This window comes from Tripterygium wilfordii, chromosome 4 (assembly GCF_013401445.1).
Source record: "Tripterygium wilfordii isolate XIE 37 chromosome 4, ASM1340144v1, whole genome shotgun sequence".
In the NCBI taxonomy this organism is placed as follows: Eukaryota; Viridiplantae; Streptophyta; class Magnoliopsida; order Celastrales; family Celastraceae; genus Tripterygium; species Tripterygium wilfordii.
In genome coordinates, this window is record NC_052235.1 from 1,651,229 (window position 1) to 1,672,775 (window position 21,547).

A 21,547-nucleotide genomic window follows, 5' to 3' on the forward strand; every position below is an offset into this window, starting at 1 on the left:
TTCTCATGCACAATCGTTATTTGTTTTTAATTCATTTTTATTCCTGTTTTGAGAGAGAGGGAGAGAGAGAGAGTAGGTATTCAAAATTTCAAATAGCAAACTACTATACCAATTGTACAACGACGACGGCAACAGCCCCAGAGATAAAACGCCTCAACAAGACAGGAAGCAAACCCCACTAGTCCAGCTACGTCTTCTGATCTACAAACTTTTTTGCCTACCCGAATAATATCACAATGGCCAAAGACCAAAAATTTCCCCAACCCAAAATAGAAACAAGAAATAATGCTCCATGACACGGCACATTGTCTTCAACATCGGTGTACTTTCTCAGAGTCTCAAGGCTCAACCCGCACGGCGCAAGTAAAACTAGTCCAAGTCGAGATATGTACAGTTCTTCTTCGACGGTTGGACGTCTCCAACCCAGGAGGGCACTATGTTGACTCACGGACAACCATAATGAAATCCAGCGAGGAAAGCACTTACCGAGCTGCTTGATCTCTCCTTTCTTGATTGTGATCCAATAGAATAATGGAGCTCCCAAAATATTATGCCATCAACATCAGACTCAACCTGGTTATCAAAGAGCCACAGAAGCCGAACAGGACAGAATAAAGATATCACAATTGCATATAATTTTTAGGTTCTAAAAACACATGCCTTGTCATTGGCTTCAGCAAAGAATCTGACCTAGCTCCGTCTCAAGATTTCACATCCATCCACCAGTGCAGCATGTCTAAAAACATGAAACAAGAGAAAAAGCATAGTTAGTTCCTCAACATGATAGTGCAAATGAAAAAACAAAGGGAGGGTCATGATCTGAGCCTTATGCACAAAACAGTCAGGTGCTTAAGCACAGTTACTGGAAACAAAGCATGTAAGTGGCGCAGGACCTGCCACCACATATGCACCAGTTAGGAAATTGTAAACAAAAGAAAGAAAACATTAAAGAAAAATTTGAATGACAAAAACATTAAGAAGTTGTAAAAGACAATTAGAGTCTTAAGCAACTTGTGAACCACTTGTAAGACACATGGCAGGGCTCAAAATGTTTCCAAGATTTCAGTACAATAACTAAATATAGAAACCAGGCTGTTCATGATGATAAACTTGACTAGAATAATGGGATGCAGAAAGAAAAACCAAAGCATTCTGGAAGACCAGTTAACCTGAGAGGATAATATAAAAATATCATTCAATAAAGTTGAGATTTGAAACCTTCAACTCCTCCGACAAGCCACTTCAAGTGCTCCACTCGCAATTACACAATCATTTTCCAGAAGGGAAACCGAATCTGCAGCACACGAGACACCCTGCAAAGATCTTTGATTCTCACTATCTCCAGAACTCCCAGTATTTTCACTGCCATCTGCTACAATCTTTAACCCAAATTCTTCAAGCAGAGAAACTCACCTCGGAGTTAAGGTTTGGAGTGCTGGAATTTGAACAAAATGCAGTTTCAGCAATTTCTCCAACGGCCGTCTGATTACATGGTTTGACTAGCTCTTGATCAACTCCACCATCACATCCTGTCCAATTTAACAATCTCCCAAAGGATCCAGTCTCCAAAATTGCCCTTTTATCTGATCCACCAATCTTTTCCTTGTTGAGATCACCTTTCGACATTACTCTATGTTCTGAACACGGAACTTCACATGGTCCAGTCAAATTGTTAACACCTGGAGAAGTTTGCATGTTTTGAATAGATTCGTGATCACTGTTACCCAGATGCACAGAGTCTGTAATCTTTTCACCCTCCAAACATCCACCAGATGGCCTAACCTCAGAATTCCCATCAGCATCATCCCTTGCAGAATATTCTAATGTAACCCCTTCACTAAAGCTAATTGGAGATGTTCCAGTACACCTACCAGCACTATTGTCCAACGAAACTGACTCTAGCTTTTGTGGGCTAAAAGAGGCCCGCTTCTCTGGTTTGTCTGACTTCATACCCACCATTTCAGTATCATTTTTTCTCTTAAGATGTCTCTCAAAAGACTCGGACTGGTGCCCTGCAGCATCTCCAACAGTTTTCCCAGACTGCTGACCAAGGGTCCTAACATGTCGAGACCGCTTATGGCCATCAGGGAAGACAAAGGCAGGAAGCTGCCTCCTACGTACGTGAGAAACATAAATGTCCATCCCTGGTTTCCAAAATATGTACATGTTTATCTCTTGCCTAAATTCATCAACCGTCCCTCGTATATCGAATTGCTGACCTTCTTGACCAGTTATTCCCTCTCTCCTCTGCAAGCCCATGAAGAAAGCACAATGCAAACACTGCCTGGAAGGGTCACCATACTCATTTGGATAAGGATGACATTGCAGCATTCCATTGGTATCCCTCTCTATCTATAAAGATATAGGAAACGCAATTAAAAATAATCAATAGCTAATTTAATTTTTTTCCCATTCCTTAACAGTACTGTTTTAGATAAGAAATCATGCATATTCTATGCCTGTTAAAAAGCCTTCAAGGCACATTCTTCACCTTCAAGGTAAGTTGCCTAAGCCTGGATTCCACCCAACCTCTCCAAGCAAGCAAATCATCAGAATCAGCTGCAACTATGTCAACCTGCAGATAATTTTTATATGCCTCAAAGAATTGATAAGGCTCAAACAATGCACTCCACCGAGCTTTATTCATCCCAATCTCCTACGTAAAAAGAAGGCAAAAGATATTAGTCATAAAAGCACAGCCATCTAGAGAGAAAAAAATAAAAGTTATCATTTCTGCTCTCACCTCACAGATTCTGTTACCAGATTGAAACTGCTCCATCATGACACGAAGTGTGCTTATGGAGACATTGTAACTAGAGTTCATACAAGGGTATGCAGGAGTTATAATAGGCATATGATGATACCGGTCCCGAGGGTTTTTACGAGGATCCCATACAGGAAAACCAAGGTCATCTTCTTTTATAGAACATAGCATCACAGGGTTAGGCCAACGCCATTGTGTGTATACTCTGAAAAACCGGGAAACCAGCATACTAGGTATTGCATTAGGATAAAGCTGGCAAACCCGTGCAACCAAAAGGGCCCAATTAACACCACCGAGGAAACCAGTAACCTAGATAAAGCGAAGAAAAAGAAAAGGAAACCATTACATGATGGGGTGAATTGACAATGAAAGTGAAAAAGCCATCAGAATAAGGCCCTTACATTTGAATAGACACCACGCTTTTTAGCCCAAAACTTCAGGCACCTGAGTGTCATGCGAAAGTACTACAATTTGCAAAAGGATTAAAGACTGGCAAAAAACTATTCCACAGACTGCAAAAAGAAGTGTATGTATGTTTCACCTCAATATTTGGGACAAGTTTAAGGATTTGATCTGCAACCCTGCACCCATTGAGACTTCGAACTGTTTTCTCATCGATATTATACAGCACAGATCCATGAGAGATGTCCAGGTCCTGTGAATAAGTCAGTAAAAAAGAAGAAGTTGCATCATATCAAGCAACCAGCAGAGGCAACATCATAGGCCTTATTCCTATTCCAATCACCTGCTGCTTAAGATTAAGCAGGTGCTCCATTGTGCAAATCCAACATTAGTTTCAAATCTTTCATACGTGCAGCAGAATTAATGTTAACAAAAAGGAGGTTATCTTTAGACATAGAAATACCATCACTATCAGTATGACACAAAAATAATCAAAAACTAGTAAGATCAGACCAATCGCATTCCAAACATGATAGGCAAGTGATGAAGCATTGAAACTTCACTAATGAAAGCATTAGTCAAAAACATTCAAAGCAAACCACAATCCTCTTCACAAAATTACCCAGTAAAAAATACATTCTGGAAGTTTATGAGACACAGATGACATAAATGAGGAAGAAAACAACCTTTACCAAAAAGGTTTAGCAGATGTCCAACACAGGCTTCTTAGAAGTCACACTTGAGCCAAAGTCAGTGCAAAAAGGATAGGGCAGTTGCCAAGGTAGATCTCATGCTCAAAACTTATGAAGCAAACAGGAATTCATTGTCTGAAAAATGGTATATTGAATGCCGAAAACAGCTAAACCAAAAAAAAAGCACTTACTTCTGGAACCACCAAAAGAGAGACACTTGCATAAAGAAGATCAATCGAGATTCCCTGGAACTTAAATTTCATAACTGGCACATGAGCATCAGGGACTGGTTGAAGTTCACTAACTTCTTCTATCTCAGCCAGTATATTATGTAAAAGAATAAAGAAATCTTCCTGGATAAAGAAACTCAAATGTAAGTCCCAATCTTGTACTTCTTCCATGATCAATAAGTATGCAATTACACGAGTTACCTCACGGTTCACGTAAGATGGCCCAACACACAAAGTGTCTATATCAGCTCCAGGACCATGTACCTGACCAAGAACCCATTGGTTTTCATATGCTTTTATCCTTATAGGGTTCATACATTAGTTGACACGCCACATGCATGTGTGTGTGTCCGTGCAATTGTGTGTGTATTAGACATATTTGTCTAGTGAATAATTTTGACCTCAATATTTAATATTCATCAACAAGTTGTTGCATTGCATCTACTAAACCCGCCCCAGGATAAGTAGTCTGCTCCAAACAATATCATAAAACATTAAAATAGAGTGCTGCAGTGCATCCAAAACTCCTTACACAAAATAAGTTTTGAAAATATGTATCATATATAAGATTGTGTATCCCATGTGAGTAAGAATGCATGAGTGTAATCACTTAACAATTAAAAATAAAAAAGTTCACGACAGTAAACTTCAAATAATAAAAAGTTCACTCACCCCTAAACGATAAGACCCAAAAGTGAATATGACAGCATTGGCTTCCTCCACCATCTGGTCGCTGTACCCTCTTTCGCGGGTTAATTGTTTGACCCATCCTTTCACAATCTAACAAAAAAAAAGGTCTGCTTCGTTACAACCATTAATTAGAGTGGAATTTTCTGAACAAACTTAAGTTGAAGGCAGAAGTCACAACTAGCAATCAGAAGAGTTGAAAGTTCTTGAGTGAGATAGCAGGTCAACTTATGGTGATGGAAATATATTAGAAGTTTGGAACCATAAAAGAGTGGGAAGCTTGGAAAATCTAACACCTCTTTCATGGGTGCAAGCAAACCCCACAACTAGTATGTAAGCAAGATAACGCAAACTGCTATGCACATTTTAGTTCAGGAAGACCAATTTACAGCTCAAGCCAGCCATAATAGTATAACTTTTGAAAACATTATCACCACAATATTGTCTATTAATATCAGCACATTCCAATAACATCCACGTATTATCTATAAGAAAAATAAATACTTCATTTTTCATAACAACATGAGCAAACTTGTTACCAGATCAATGTGGCCAAGAACCTCTTCTCTTTTTGTAGCTTCTTCTCTGCTCTCATAGAGCCCCGAATCGATCAAAAACTAGCAGTACAACAATGACAGAAAATATTAGACTTAGCTTCCTTTATTAAATTGAAACAAAATCAGGAACACAGAGAGAAGAATACTTACCTTCTGCAATTCCGAATTACGTTGACTATCAGCCTCAGTTGGGCCAGCAAGGGAGATGGGTTTCGTGATACCATACTTCTTCGTCGGTGACTGCGGTGGCGGTGAAGCAATATTCGGGCTCTGGGGACCCACCATTTGGATCAGAGATAAAGAAAGCAACAGAATCGATACAATCTTGAAATTGACCAAAAATTTAGTATCGAAATAAAGCAATCAAAACAAAATTTGAGCTGATCAAATCTATTTCGTAAACCATTTCGGTATAGGATATGGGACACGAATGGATCAAAACATACGAAAAGAGATTCAACTGTTGACCATATTTCGAAAAATTAGGGCATCAAACGAAGAACTAGGACCGATCAAGCTAGGGTTTTTTACACGAAATGGCAGTCAAACGCTAAATTTCACAAAGCGAATGCCAATAGAGGGAAATCGAAGAAATATAGAGATAGGAGACACGAAAAGAGAAGATGGGGCGACCGCGAGAGAGAGAGAGGAGCGGGTAGGTTAGAGGAATCGAAGTTTCTGCAGGCTTAAGGGAGTGTTTGGAAGACTAGTTTAGATCCCGATTTCGAATAAATTATTATTATATCATACAAAAGCTTCGCTGGTGACAGATTGCACCGTCACACGCGCTTTCTTTTTCTGGCATTTTTCACATAAATGAGGAAATAAAAATCAAATTCTCAAGCACTTCCCGCGTATAAAATCTAAATATTACCCTCTTTCTTTGTGTTTGGCTCTCATGCATGAATAATAGTCTTTGCAATTTTCCGTGGAAGGAAAATTAGAGCCACGATTAAAATCAAATTATTAGAAAAATATTTCATCTCGTAAAGTATAGAAAATTTTAAATCAGGCCCTTTCCTTTGAATCCAAAAATTTTTGGAGGGAGATTGAATGCTTGATTATGTCGATTTGAATTAAAATGCTAGATAATTTTGTGTTAAAATACTTTTAAGATAAATTATGTTAGGCAAATTCAATGGTAAAGTATTATTGGGTCAACAAAGATGTTGTCTTTTGCTGAAGTAGTTGTATTGTAAAATGTATTTTGCTTATGTGACCATATTGGGATAAGTGTTTTGCTGATGTGGATGTATTGATATTTGATATTTTTGTGTAGTTTTGTTGTGGATAATATGGAGGAATGGAATGTTGTTGGCCTCCATGTTGAGTGGGAAGAAAAATTGTATAGAAATTTGTATTTTGTTGATATAGTTGTATTGGAAGATGTGTTTTGCTGATGTAGTTGTATTAGAATGCGTGTTTGACTTGATTTTTTATATAATAAAGGTGGGACCGGGCCAACATTTTTGTTGGCCCAGCAAATAACAAACCATTACATTTGCCATATAAATCGAGAATAACAAATAAATTGATTGGCCACAATAAGCTTATCATGGTATAGGTTTGTAAATTTGTTATTAGGGTATATCTCAGTGTTACCAAGTGTTAGTATGACGTTTGTTCTTCAACTTTGTAATTCTTTGATTAGAGTTTGTAAATTCTATGCTACTAATGTGACGCTAGGGGTAAGGGTGGTAAAACTTTGTTCGATTCGGATGATCGAAATTAATCGACCATAGTTACATTAAGTTTTGACGTAAGTTATATGATTGAAATTTGGGTCAAAACACATAAATCTTGTATAATTTGCTTGTTTGGACCATAAACCGGATTATGTTATTATCCGATTTAGTTGTTCGGATTTAAACCAATATGGGCTTGGTCAATTAAATATGTTCGAAATCTAATTCGGATTAAGATATGAACATGTAAATTTTCGTAAACACGTATTGTTATCCGATCAAAAACCGACTCGGAACCGAACTTTTGCCACCGCTAACTAGGGGTAACAATGGCTTGGCTTATTTAAACCATTTAAAAAAAAACTTATCACTATCTATAATTTGGAGAAATAATATTATATTCTTTAATTTTGATTTACACGCTATTTGCCTCGACATTCTCCAAGTTTTCCAGCCTCCTCCTTACTTAGGAAAACTGCGAACGGATTTCATCTTCTCGACTTCTCCGTTAAATCCACAAAAACAAACAAACGTTCTTCATAAGCCTCCAAAGGCCCAAACTGCACGGCACGCAGCACAAAGGGCCTATATGCTCCCTCGCTTCACTCATATACTCCGTGCCGTCCACACTCCGCATTCTCCTTCTGCGATGGCGCGTGTTATCGCACGCACCATCGGTGTCTCCCGCGGTCTTACCCAAACCAACTCCGTATCCTCCCTCCTATTCTCATCGGAATTAACTCTCATTCATAGCACAAACCGTCTCGGCGGCCCTTTGCTCTCGAAATCTGCGCTGTTTGGTCGTAATTTTCTTACTCTGTGTAGAAAAGAAGATGAGAGGGTTTTGAGGTCGCCTGTGAGGGTATTCGCCGAGCAGAGAGGGTACAGGAAGGTGCGGAGACGAACACCGAAGAGTAAGGAGAAGGAGTTGGAGCTTAATGTCACCATTTGCATTGAAGAAGAGCTACCGGATGATCCTGAAATCCTGGTTTGTACATATAGCCTTCAACTCATTGAGACGGTGTTGTGTGATGTTGTTTTTCTTTTTTGATAATTTTTGTATGTTGTCGTAGTTGTAGATAGGATTAGGATTTACTCTCTTTTTTTTGCTTTTTCTAATTTAGATAATTTTCATTGACATCTATTTTGAATTTAAGGTGCATGTTGCCATACTTGAAGCACAATATTTACTTGTAATATGAATCTCTAAGGCTGGATAAAGTAGGGTGATTCTATGGACAGTATTAACAAGATTTAAGACATGAAAGTGTGGACGTCAACCGAGAAATCATACTTCATTCAGAGAGAATAGCCTATCTCCCTCATATCTTTGTCAATACATATATATCAATGTATAATTGCGTCGTATAATAGGATGATTTTGAATCCATCTATGTAGAATGATCATTGGAACCATTGGTTGAAGGTCGTTTCTTACGAGCAAATTTTTCTGCACAAATAGTTTGAAAGGCTTATTGAAATATTTTTATAGCAACAGTATTTTTTAACGTCAATGATTAGTTTTCTGTTGTTCTTTTGTTCTGTTTGTTATATTTTTTTTCTTCATTGTATCAATTAATTTCCTGTCAACTTGGGCTGCACCCCTTTCTGGTTCTTCAATTTTTTGGCCCTTTGCTAATGTTACAGAATATTGCGGAAATGCTTCGTCTTAATGTACCAATGGCAATGAAGTTGGCAATTGAAGGATTAAAAGATTCGGAGTATAAAACAAGAGATGCAACAATAAGTGACGTTGGGGGATTTGAAAGTGTTGAGCTCTCTGTAGTGCTTTGCAATGATGAGTTCATTCGCAAACTTAACAAGGAATGGAGGGATGAGGACCACGCTACCGATGTTCTCTCTATGTCAGAACATATCCCTGAACTTAAGCTCCCAATTGTAAGTCGCCTATCTATTGATCTAAGGAGCTTTCTCATGCAGCAACCTCTTGACATATTTCTCATACGCTGCAGCTTATGCTGGGTGACTTAGTAATTTCTGTGGAGACAGCTGCAAGACAAGCAGAAGAAAGAGGACATTCGCTTCTTGATGAAATACGTATTCTCATGGTTGGTTCAACGGCTTTCCACATAAGAACTCTGGATTTCTGTTTATTTTCTTCAGTTTGATGCATTGTCTTATAATGTCTAATGGATTGTGTTGAACAGCTTGGTTATTTATACTATGGGTTGGCTATTCATAATCCCATATTAAGATGGTATGGATGATATTAAAATGAATTTTCTTCCGGTAGAAGGTTTGAGGACCCCTAAGCTCTCTTCCCTGTCTTCTTTTTCTGAAGGACAGTGATCCAGTTGGGTTACTTCATTGTCATTTTCTGCAAGCACGTAACCCCTTACTTTTTCTCCCTCCTTTTCTTTTTCTGTTGGGGAGGGGGACCCAGTAAAACAAAATATGCAAAATTGAATTCAAACAAGGAAAAATCTAGATGTTCAACTAGAAATACACTTTATTCTCTGGTGATCCTAACTAATCGTTTCTACTGAAAACTTTACATGTTCATTCAGTTTGTTTCTTGGTTTCCCGTTCTGCAGATTCATGGTTTGTTGCACCTTTTGGGTTTTGATCATGAGATTAGTGAAGAAGCTGAAGCTGAAATGGAGAAGGAGGAGGAACTTCTTTTGAAGAGTCTTGGATGGAAGGGAAAAGGATTGATTCAGAGTGCTTGTGAAGCTGAGACTGCTGGCAACTCACACATGGAACATTCAGATGGTAATCTTATGATTTGACTGCTGTTAACTTAACAATTGCATGCTTTTGTTACTAAAGATCTTTCTACAAGATTCATATGATCTTTCTACAAGATTCATATGATCTTTAGTCATTTTGAAACTATAGTATGTATGAAGTTGCAGTGAGATAATGTTACAGATAAGGTGTCAAAAGACAGGAAGAAAGGGGGCAGTCTTCGTTTCTATAAACCAAAATTCAAGTATATCTTCTGCGATGTGGATGGTTAGTTTGGACTCACAACATATTTGAATTTCTACTAAACTCTGCCATTAGCTTCTTATTGCTTTTTTACTTTAACTGTTAGGTACACTGTTGAACAGCAAAAGTGAAATTACCTTGACAACTGCACAAGCTTTGAACGAGGCTCTGTCTAGGGGTGTCAAAGTCATGATAGCCACTGGAAAAGTATGACTAAATTCTTAAGTTCTACTTGGCCTTTATTTGGTGATTTGATATATATTTGCATACATTTTCTGTTTGTCGTCGTTTTCTGTTTTGATCCATGGCTTCTTTGTCCTTCCCGCTCTGGTGGAAATGTTTCTTGTTTGATGAAGGTTACTAATTGTCAAATTTAATTTATCGGAATAGACACGTCCAGCTGTAATAAGTGCTCTGAAGACGGTAGATTTAGCTGGTAAAGATGGAGCTGTCTCAGAGTTCTCTCCTGGAGTTTTCTTGCAGGTTGCCTTTTCCATTTGGTCTTTACTAGTTTTGCAGTTTGTTTCTACTCTCCAAGTTTCTCATTGTTTTAGGTGTATGCATTGATCATGGTTTTTGTGTGTGTGTGTTTTTTTAATGCGTTTGTGATTTGTATTATTGTAAATCTCTTCCACTTACCCCTTGTTGGTGCTTGATTTTAGGGATTGCTTGTCTATGGTAGACAGGGTCGTGAAATTTTTAAAAGGAATTTAGATCAAAATGTCTGCCGAGAGGTAATGTATTTTCAAGTGGATATCAATAGTTTTCTACTGAAATTTATTTGCCGCTGTGTTTGATAATATTAAGTTATGTTAGGAAGTTCATATATGGATACACATGGAGACAATAAATAAATGGATTGTTTTGTCTTCTGGATGCCATATGATTTTAAAATTTTAGTGGCAAGCAGTACTACAGTCTGCGGAGTACAGAATGATTGCTTGTATTGGGAGTGTATCTGCAATTACATATAGCAAACTATTCCTTGTCATCTGAGGTTAGAACTGTTGTTACCACGCCTGGTCTTTTCCTATTAGGATCTGATTCTGTCCGCACTTTGGCTGGGTGGGGATTTCAAGTGCCACACAAACAAAAACTACTGGTTCTTGGGCACAGAAATTTATCACCATGAGAAGCCTACAGGGTGGCATCAACTGTATTTTTAATGCTTTCACAGGATCTTCCACTTATGCTATTTCGTTGTTGTGTTTGATGGGACTCTTTGACTATTGACAACACTTCATTTCTGTGTGTTTTCTGATATTAAAATATTCTCTTACCACCTGTAGAATAAATGGGGTTCTGAGATTTGGAATTGCAGGCATGTTATTTCTCTTTGGAGCATAAGATTCCCTTAGTTGCTTTCAGCAAGGATCGTTGCTTAACCCTATTCCATCACCCTCTCGTTGACTCTCTGCATAGCGTGTATCATGAGCCAAAGGTGACTACCATTTTAGTTTTTCCTTACAATTCTTTTTGGTTGTTCTCTGAGAAATTTTTTTAAAAGATAAATGCACAAAAATCTTTGCAGGCAGAGATCATGCCTTCCGTAGAGCATCTCTTGGCATATGCTGAAGTACAGGTATATGCACTCATATGATCTCATGTTCATGGCGTAGTATCTAAAAAGGGGCATTACTGTTTTATAGGAAAGATTAATGTCAATTACTCAGGTGGCAACCCCATAAGAAAAGAAAGAAATATGCAAGCATGCAACTTAATTTTCTGGCAAATGGTTCGGTCCATTGTATTACTCAGAAAGAGATGTTCTTAAAAAGGCCTTTTTCAAGACAAAAAGGCTTGCCGGCATCGACAAAACTAGTTAGTTTGAGTTAGAAAATTTCTTAATGACGTCATAGTTAATGGAGAATTTCTTGTGCCAGTTAATCTTTTTGAGCAATTTTATTTTTATTTTTTTGAAAAGGAGCAATTCTCATTTAGTTCTAAGTTTTTGCAATATTTCTTCTCTTTTTTGAGCCACTATGATTTAGTCCAAGTATTTGCACATTGCAATCTTTCTTCTATTTTTCATTTTATCTCATATTAGAATATTTGACTCCAGGATAAGTGGGAGCCCAGATTTAGCCTTTCCATTCTATGTATCTACCCCTGTACATATTATCATTGAAAGACAAAAAATTCCACCAATCTACCTGTCTTTGTTAATATTTCAAATATTCCCCCGGGGTAAAAGATCTTCATTATCATTCATGCCATTTAAGCCTTACAAATGAACTGTGTACCTTGAAGGGAAGAAGTGAGTGAGTAAATGTGTCAGCATTCTTATCAGTTATGTGTTCTCAATGGGCTCTTGTTTCTGGATTTACAGAAAGTACTCTTTATGGACACTGCTGAGGGAGTGGCTTCTACTATCAGGCCATACTGGTCAGAAACAACAGGAGATCGTGCTAATGTTGTCCAAGCACAGCCAGATATGCTTGAAATTGTCCCCCCTGGAACCTCAAAAGGGGGTGGCGTAAGAATGCTTCTTGATCATTTGGGCATTGATGCTAAGGAGGTATGACATCTCAGAGATGATAAATTACCTATTCCTTTTAAATCGAACCGTCCACATCTTATGGAATATTCAACGGGATGGGGATTTGAATCCCTGCCTTAGGCAGAGTGGTGAGGAGCATGGCCACTTGAACTAATGGCGCATATGGCCTGAAATCCAAAATTAGTTTTGGATTAATATCTCTAACATTTCTCTTTCCAGAGTAATTGTTACTGCAACTCCACAAGAAGTGAATATATTCCATCTGGACAATTTACATGGCTACAGATGAATTTCTTTGTGCAAGTTGTTTGCAGAAGACATCTTACAATTGGATAAGAGCATGTCTAGGGTTAGTTTGAAATTGAAAATGTGGGCTTCTCTGCAGTCTTAACTCTTAACATTAGGTCATTTATTCCATTATTTCCATCATAGAATCCTTTTTTTGATAAATCACGAGGGAATCGAACCTCGCACTAGTGCAAGTGATGAGAAGCCACTCCTCATCATAGTATCTTTTATAAATTATAACAATGAGACTATCTAAAGTTGAAAACTTTGGAGTAAAGCCACTAATTTCACCATCCATCCATGTACTCATTTGGAATTGGCGTATTACTTTTGTATGCTGATGGCACTCTGTTACTATTTAACATGCTTTCTGGGAATCTGGGCATGGCATTGGCTAGCTGATAGCTTTGCACTAGCCTTGTGTAACTTGGTCATTTTGTGTTGCTTAATGAGATCAAACTTTGGGACCATTGGACCACATATTTGCATTTTACTTCTAATTAAGCCCGTAGTTAATAATTGAGTGCCGAAAGGCCAAACATGTGACTCTGTATGTTGAGCTTTCATTTTCTACACATGCCTATATTGACTTTTGTTTTCAGATAATGGCTATTGGTGATGGAGAAAATGACGTCGAGATGCTCGAGTTAGCTTCACTAGGTGTTGCTCTCAGTAATGGATCAGACAAGGCTAAAGCAGTGGCTGATGTAATTGGTGCCAGCAACGACGAAGATGGTGTGGCTGACGCCATTTACCGGTATGCATTTTGACCTTAACGTTAATGACAATCATTACAATATTTTTTGTCATTCTTAAAGAGCCTTTGCAAATTCTGGGAAAGGAGGAGAGAAATGTGTTCAATTTTTTTGCTCATTGACAGAATAGAAAGGTTTTATAAGCTTTTCTATAGTCTGAAGTAGAGTCCTCACGGTCGGGTAACCTTGAAAAGTCAATATTTATTCCCTGTTATTTAGAATGAAGGTTATCCTTTATTTCACATGCACCCTTCTTTCTTTTCTCTGATCCGTGAAAAGTTGACGGGGAAGTCCCAAGAGCTCCACCAAAAAAGAATCAGAAAGGACGAGAGAGGTTAGTAGGATGATGTGATTTCTTTTGGGAAAGAAGATGATTCTTTTCTTTGGGAAGAAATTTTGTTGTTTGTCTAAAGACTCTAAACTGCTCCCAGGCATAATATTGAATTTTGAGTAACGGCTGGTTACGTTCTCAAAACTTCATAATTTGTGTAGTAACGGAACAAAAAATTAAGCCTCAGGCAAGAAAAATCATCTGTAATCAACTTATGCCCTTGAACCAAGAAAAGGAAGATTGCGCGTATGGAACATTTGAATTTTGAAGCCCCCATGCCAGTGTTTACGAGTCTGACTTGTGCACCTGATGACCTGAGGCTGAGCTGATCCTGGGCGGTCATCAGGCTAGCCGAGGTCGATCTAAAAGTTAAAAGACATTTACCCCAATTGGGCCTGGCCGGACTCAATAACTAATGAGGTAAACCCAAACTTGGCGTGGAAAAATTTGGACCCAAATCTGGCCTTCGGGAAAAAAATTAATTTCCCAAGCCCATTTTTTTTGCTGGGCCTTCTAAACGGCCGGTCCGCTGAAATCATCAGGGCAATCGAGGTAAATTGGGCAGGTCTGGCCTCAACAATTAACGAAGTCAACCCAAACTTGGCCTGGAAAAAGTTTGGACCCAAATCTGGCCTTCAAAAAAAAATTAATTTCCCAAGCCCATTTTTCTCTGGGCCTTCTATACGGCCCGGTCCGCTGAAATCATCAAGCCAACCGAGGTCTGGTGCAAAAGTTCTAAAAACATTAAAAGAAATTGGGCCGGGAGGGGCTCAAGTAACAATGAACGAGGTCAACCCAAACTTGGCCTGGACTAATTTTTGACCCAAATCTGGCCTCCGCGGAAAAAAATGTCCCAAGCCCATTTTTTACTGGGCTGGTTGGGCTAAGCCTACCGGGCCGCCCAGCCCATGATCAGCTCTACTGCTCCTCACCATAAAATTCACTTCGGATGCGTGTAAAATCCCTATACCTGCCTTCCTGATGCGGCGCAAAATTTTGCAAAACTTTATTTCCATCCAAAGCAACATGATCACATAAGAATTCTACATTAAGTTTCAGAAATGATTTGATTGACTGGGTGGGAGCACGCTATTTTAACTTCTGCATGAAAGAGCATTCGTCTCAGCACTCAACTGAAGGAGAAAAAAAAACAAAAGTAGCTGCAACATCTTCCTGAAGAACATCAAGGAATGCATGATTCGGTGAACCAGGTGTGATGCATCAGGCCAAGATTTCAAGCTGTTTTATCATAGTGGGTATTTCTTCGGGCGCACTCCAAGATAGTTTTGTCAGCAGTAATGAAGTAGGAAGCTATCGACGCTGTTAACCAGTAAATAAAGAATGATGAGTCAAAAAATTCAAAAAGCTGGGCAGCTTAGCTTAATCTATGGGTAAATTGATTGTTGCTCATGCGGCCAGCATTTTGTATCTGTTAGAATCTAACATATAGAACTGATCTACGTGGAACAAATTAATCTCATCTCAAGACTCATTGCAATCTTGATGTTACATGTTAGCTCATTAAAAGAACAAGAGCCAGAAATGCATTCCCCTTGTTTTATTACAATTGAACAATTCAGTCCTATGTGGTCAACTATATATCCAGAGAAACTGATGGATTATGCACAAGAATATGGAAGTAATAAGTTCAGTGAAACCTGTAAATTATGATTTTACCTCCAGATATGATCAACGCCTGGGCTGTGTAATTGAGATTCGCCTTTGCCCATGGAATGAAACGGACTGCAGCCAACTTAGGATACAAAAGCAAACAAATGAAATTAATAATTGAGTTTCCGCTAAGCCTCTGAAGACAATAGCATGTCCAGAACAGAAACAGATAACATGAATGGAATTGCGCAAACATCTGAACAGAAAAATTCAGAGCACAATTTTCTGCATGCAAGAACAGATCAAAAGAATGAATAGGTACTCTCTGTCTCTCTCTCTTGACAACGAGAACCTACAAATTTGTCTTTTGATCTCTATGGCCTTTAGAGTATGAGAAACAAATGCAGAAACACTTTTAACATGTTTGTTGAATTTATCTACACATAAGATCCATAGCTCTAGCTCAGATGGTGAAATCAGCTAGTTTTCAGAGGTTTCCACATTGTTGATTTTTAGAAATTAGAAAACCGAGAACAGCAAGATGATGGATGTCAGGATCTCCATTGAACAGCCCAGAATTGTTCGCAACTAGTAGTCAACATGTTCGGACAACTATAGTGAAAGAGAAAGGTTCACATGCTAATTCTTACATGATACCAACCACTCTGTCTGACACAGAGATTCATGATTTGGAATAATCATGAACAAAAGCAAGAGGACGGAGAAGTAAAGATGATCGAAAAGGAGACCTAGTAAGCAAATTCGCTCGACAATTAGCACATTAACCCTCCACACAGCATACTGTTAATGAAAATGAGCCAAGTAAATCCATAAAACTCGTGTCAAAATCTTAACATGTTAATCCATAAGACAAAACGAAATATCAATATCAAGATATTTGGTTTCTTCCAATGTCATGATGTCCAAAAACCATGTTCCTTGTCATCCAAAATACGTATTTACCAGCAAAAGTGCAAACATACGCTGTTACTGTTAGAATCCTCGATTACCACATTGCTTGGAGGAAGTCTGGTGTGGTTTATAAACATGGCCCATATTCAATATGCTAGGCAGCTTTTAAAAAGAGACAAAACCATGCAGGTCTGGATTGAGCAAAACTTAACATGGTGTCAAAGCTTGAGACACCTTTTATAAAGGGACAAGACATACACCTGTTGTTCTTGGTGAACACAAAGTGAGGGGAGTTTTAAATGTTAACATGAATCCATCACGCTTGAGGACCCTTTAACTTTATAACATTTACTTCCTGAGAAAAGAAAAAAAATAAAAATAACCGTACTAAACAGGGATGCATACCGTGGGCACAGCACTGGCAACAGCTCCAACGCAAGCCGCCTTGAAACCCGCACGAACTCCTTCTGCAGGTTTATACAAACAGAGCACACATAATCAACCAACCATCCACACAAGAAATGGCATCAAATTGACAATTTAAGACGCACATATCGAAGCTGAAGATCCACAAATTTCATTATTCAATCTACAATCCAACACATAAATTGAAATATGCTCAATCTTCGGATCACAATTGTTGGGTCCAAGACCTTACCAAATTCTTTTTGACTTTCTCCGAAGCTACTCAGTGCGTGAAATATGAGTCGAATCTTTCACTTGTTAAACGTACATGATTTTCACAAAAACCAAAAACGGATTCGTTGAAAATTCAGGCATGAATTAGAATGTTACCTTGCGTGCAATTTCTCGCTCGCGCAATTTTTGCATCTTCAGCCGGAGAAGCGATCAGGATCGAGTTTCTGGTTGTGCGTGCCCAATAATCCCTCAATTCTGCCGGAATTCCCATCGTATCTCTAAAATTGGCGAAATTCAGATTTCAAAAATTGGAACGCGAGATCGGAAGGAGAGTCGTGTCGTAATGTAATTGCGTCGGATATTGGTCTAATAAAACTCATGCGGCGTATTTATTTGTTTCTTTTTGTTGTGGTAAGTATTTATATGTTTCCTTTTTTAATGCTTAAAACTACCTCCACATCAAATTACCTAATTATTTTCCACTTTAGAGAACTAATTAGTCAAAAATAAGGTCGTATCGTAATGAAGTCTTAATGAAACTCATGCCGCCTATTTGTTTATTTCATTTTTTGGTAAGTATTGTCGCTTATTTATTTGTTTATTTTTTCACAGATTAAAAACATTCACATTAGATTACCCAATTATTTCCCTGTTTTAGATCACAAATGTAGGAAAATTGTCAAAAATAAAATGATGTCGTAATGAAGTCTAATGAAACTCATGCAGCTATTTATTTGTTTCTTTTTCTAAAGTTTAAAGGCATCTACGTCAAGATTACCTAATTATTTTCCTGTTTTAGAGAATATAAAGAACTAATAAAAAATAAGATCTGCATCATATTACTTAAATGTAACATATTTCAAGTAATTACTACAATTAGGGAACCAATATTCACCTATTTTTGTTAACCTTTTGTCATCTATCTCCTCTCTTCTCTCATTTTTTGTTTCTCTTTCCTCTCCTCTTACTTTTATATTAATAGAATAATAATAAATGAAAGATAAATAATAATTATTTTAATGAAAGAATATGTAAAATATTGAACAATGACATTTCACATGTATTTTAGGGAATATGTTAAATAAAACTAATGCAAATGCTCTAGCTCTCCAACGTGGGTGCGCACACGTGTGCTTTTCTAAAATAAAATGCTAGGTATACATGCCTAACTTGACCATTTTAGTCTTAATTATCAAGTTTGGATCATGGATTGTCAAAACTTAAGAGTTTGTTTGAATTGAAGGATTTGGATTTTGGAGGGAATGAAAACTCATTAAAGCGAGAGAAGAAAAAGAGTTTCCTGTTTGGATGACTTAGAAAAAAAATCATGGGAGGGATTTGAAGATAATTGAGCGAAAGATTTCATCAAAAATCTGATTCCCGAATGAATCATTTGAGGGGATGAGATGACTAAATTAAGTTATATATTAGAGTTAAAAACTTATTTTACCATTGTATATAATACTTTAACATAAAAATTGAAAGAAAATTCAATATTTTATGATGACTATCCATTTCTCTACCTTCTATTTCTCTTTCATTCACTTCCTTTAAGGAATTTCCTTCCCCTTATTTTCAATCCAAACATAACGTAAAAGATTCGAGAGCTATTCCTTGCACCTTTTCATTATGTTTTAGTTTTTTTCCATCCTGGTTTAGTTATTCCTTTACGGCTTTACCAGTGTCTCAACAATCATCATTACAAGGACCCATTTTTTTTTTCCTTCCTAATTTCTCTCAGCATCATTTAAAATTCTCCAAAACTTCGAGGATTTCTGTCAGATTTGAAGCTTCATTCACAAAAAATCCAGAACTGCCTCATCAACAACAATCCACTATAAATTAATAGGATTCAACCATAAATTGAAAGGATACAGGTACAAATATTCCATACAAGAGAAGCCAAGCCAAATCTCTCACTTTCCAACATATCACTTCCACCACTGTAAAATCATTAACAGCAAGAATTACATAGTGTCAGTTAGTGCAAGTCCACACAGCAGAAAGACTTTGCAAGAAGAAAGAAAATGACAGGAAAGGAAACAACAAACCTTGCATTCTAGAGACCTTGTTCAATCAGATAATCACCAAGCCTTTCAACAATCATGTTGCACTGACCAGGAGTCAGAGACTCATCATATATGCCAATAATCAACGCCTGATTGGTCTTCTTGACAGTGGCACCACCAGAGCCCTGAAATTTAAAACACCCGGTCGTTAAAAAAAAAAAACAGAGTTTGACACCCCATAATACTCCATTTCTGTCTTAGCCAATTGTACATAACCCATTGTGAGGCAGTATTAACCATGTATTTTGCTTCTTCACAATGGAAATCAACCAAAAGAACTAGAGTAGTCCCAGGCCTCACAAAATAAATCAAGAGTTGATGAAAATCTATCCATCTGATCTATTTAAGATAGTCACTTTCCCAACAGTCATCTAAAATGCAAATGAATATAGTGGTGCTTAATTGACTTCAACTACAATTATAACAGTTGGTGATTGCAAAAAAACCCATGCAACAATGCTATCAGCAAGTTACTAAACCCCAATCATTTTTTGATATTGTGCACAGGGATTCATTTGCATCCACATGGGAGTGCATTTCAAGCTTCAATAACACCATTTGCCAACTCCACCAATAAAATTTAGGCAATTTGGCAACAAAGCTCACATATACTTTAGCACGCTATATTTAAATCTCTCAACTACTCATGATATTTCATAACGAGTTCTAAGCATAACAGCAATGCCAACCTAAGCATCCAAGTCAACAGTTCTGACATCAATCACAAGCAACTTATTCACTGGCAAGTCTGGCATTAAGTTTTTGATAGTAAATATATTAATATATTAGCTTAGACTTAAGCCCATCAATATTTCAAAACTTTGAAGTTAATGTTAGTACCATCATCTCCTAAAACAATGTCCACTTCCATATGCCAGAACATAGACGCACAGCAATGCATTACAAGCATAAAAGTACAAGATGCCAAATTATCACCTTTTTTCCTCGTATGACAGCCCCTGGTTCACCTTGAATTACCATATACTTTGTGCCACCAAGAAACAAGCCAGTGGGTGCAAGAGTTCCAGGTTCATCGAGATCTTTCATAATGGCAGATATTTCTTCTGCCGTAAACTGCAAAACGAATAAGGAGAGTAATTCAACTGGTAGATTGAAACAATGAAACTGCGTTAAATAACTAGATGGTACAAAGATGACAGTGGCATCGTTTGATAAAAAGTGCCGACGCGATTTCAGGAAGAAGCACCAACACATGCTAGGGGCATTTCTCCATGCTTAACCACACGAACAAACAAATCTACCCACGGCACAACACTTTCAAAATCAAGTTGCTTTAATGTTGGGGATATTATAAGTTACAATCATGGAGTCTCTTGCACACAGGCTTGAAATTTGAAAAATGCGTTTGGACATAACCTTGAACCCAACAGCTTTAAGTACTTCCCGATCACATGAGCAACCCATCATAGGATTAACTAAATATAGAGCTCAACAAGAATGATCGAAATTGATAACATTCAAGACAGTAGTCTTAAGACTGTACCACGAGGTGTTCAATCACACAATTCCATGTATGATCAGCAATCACCGTGAGGAATGAGGACATAACGCTTCCAAAATTAAAACAATCAGGATAATTAGCATATCCAGCAAAGCCCCAGTACAAAAAGGAAGAAACATGGCAAATGAAACATCAGAAAACAAATTTCAAGACTAAGTAGAGCAACAAAATCAGATGGGTCTCGAGTTATCCATCAACAGATACAAACTCAATTTTACCACATTTCATCCATATATCAGTATTCATCCAAACAGAAAGCAAAAACAGTTATCACAACAACTCATCCGAATGAAACAGGAAATTGAGATACTAAGCAGATCCGTCAAAATTAGAAGTGAAAAGCGGAACCTGAGGGAAGGTGGAGCTCTGGGCCCAAACGGTGCCATCCTGGCCGATGATGGCAGCTGCAGTGAGTTGGTTCCCCTCAACGTCGCACATTAAGTGCTCGTCCACATACTGTTGCCACGACATCTTCCTCTGGATTTTTCTGCTACTTTTGCTTCTGCTTCCGAAGTGTTCGATTGGTTGTCTCAAGAGAGTGGAAAAGGAGAGAAGGTTTCCGTACTTAAATTTCGGTGTTGGAATCGAAAGAGAGATGGGAAGGGGAGTGGAGTCGAGGACGCTTGAAAACGAAGCCACGAGAGCGCCACCCGTTATCTGCCGGCCACCTTCTTCTTGGTGCGGTGTCACGTGTGGGCCTCGGACTAGGTCCAGCAAATAACAAACCATTGCATTTGCCTGGAAAGTTTCTCAAACAGATCTGATCAGTTGGGGACTGGGACTAGGTTCAGGCTGGGCTTTTGAGTAAAATTAAGGACAAAAGACTTGCCCAAGCCCTGTATTCTGCTTCTGGGCCAGGCTTTATGAACGAGCCCGGTCCTACACAACTACACAATTTTCAAAATTCCAAGCCCGCCAAGAGCCCTATCTCTTTAGGGGTGAATATCGGGC

The 21,547-nt window shown here is 38.0% G+C and overlaps 4 protein-coding genes across 6 annotated transcripts; 1 reads left to right on the forward strand and 3 right to left on the reverse strand.

The window, feature by feature from the left end:
• Window positions 1-63: 63 nt before the first annotated feature.
• On the reverse strand, window positions 64-6,044 carry LOC119996531 (nuclear poly(A) polymerase 4). Of its 2 annotated transcripts, XM_038843202.1 has the most exons (11): window positions 5,483-5,617; window positions 5,315-5,392; window positions 4,761-4,868; window positions 4,290-4,352; window positions 4,050-4,211; window positions 3,306-3,419; window positions 3,166-3,228; window positions 2,744-3,073; window positions 2,492-2,656; window positions 1,414-2,352; window positions 64-1,313 (listed from the first exon to the last, which is right to left on the reverse strand). In XM_038843202.1, the coding sequence occupies exons 1-11, from the start codon at window positions 5,615-5,617 to the stop codon at window positions 1,221-1,223; spliced, it is 2,250 nt and encodes a 749-aa protein (XP_038699130.1). In that variant the 3' UTR covers window positions 64-1,220. The 2 variants fall into 2 exon arrangements, with proteins under 2 accessions (XP_038699130.1, XP_038699129.1); XM_038843201.1 differs by having other exon boundaries at window positions 4,050-4,352; window positions 5,483-6,044.
• A 1,399-nt stretch (window positions 6,045-7,443) lies between these two features.
• Window positions 7,444-13,754, forward strand: LOC119997256 (endoribonuclease YBEY, chloroplastic). Its single transcript, XM_038844153.1, has 12 exons — window positions 7,444-8,005; window positions 8,665-8,916; window positions 8,991-9,086; window positions 9,573-9,750; window positions 9,910-9,993; window positions 10,076-10,176; window positions 10,360-10,452; window positions 10,632-10,703; window positions 11,291-11,410; window positions 11,501-11,551; window positions 12,299-12,487; window positions 13,360-13,754. The coding sequence occupies exons 1-12, from the start codon at window positions 7,607-7,609 to the stop codon at window positions 13,525-13,527; spliced, it is 1,803 nt and encodes a 600-aa protein (XP_038700081.1). The 5' UTR covers window positions 7,444-7,606; the 3' UTR covers window positions 13,528-13,754.
• A 1,071-nt stretch (window positions 13,755-14,825) lies between these two features.
• On the reverse strand, window positions 14,826-17,388 carry LOC119997257 (early nodulin-93-like). 2 transcript variants are annotated; one of them, XM_038844155.1, is made up of 5 exons: window positions 17,162-17,388; window positions 16,772-16,833; window positions 15,521-15,596; window positions 15,052-15,163; window positions 14,826-14,944 (listed from the first exon to the last, which is right to left on the reverse strand). In XM_038844155.1, the coding sequence occupies exons 1-4, from the start codon at window positions 17,274-17,276 to the stop codon at window positions 15,078-15,080; spliced, it is 339 nt and encodes a 112-aa protein (XP_038700083.1). In that variant the 5' UTR covers window positions 17,277-17,388; the 3' UTR covers window positions 14,826-14,944; window positions 15,052-15,077. The 2 variants fall into 2 exon arrangements, with proteins under 2 accessions (XP_038700083.1, XP_038700082.1); XM_038844154.1 differs by having other exon boundaries at window positions 14,826-15,163; window positions 17,162-17,387.
• A 1,389-nt stretch (window positions 17,389-18,777) lies between these two features.
• LOC119996320 (profilin) lies at window positions 18,778-21,299 on the reverse strand. The gene is made up of 4 exons (XM_038842910.1): window positions 20,945-21,299; window positions 20,011-20,148; window positions 19,057-19,199; window positions 18,778-18,963 (listed from the first exon to the last, which is right to left on the reverse strand). The coding sequence occupies exons 1-3, from the start codon at window positions 21,065-21,067 to the stop codon at window positions 19,065-19,067; spliced, it is 396 nt and encodes a 131-aa protein (XP_038698838.1). The 5' UTR covers window positions 21,068-21,299; the 3' UTR covers window positions 18,778-18,963; window positions 19,057-19,064.
• Between the last annotated feature and the right edge of the window lie 248 nt (window positions 21,300-21,547).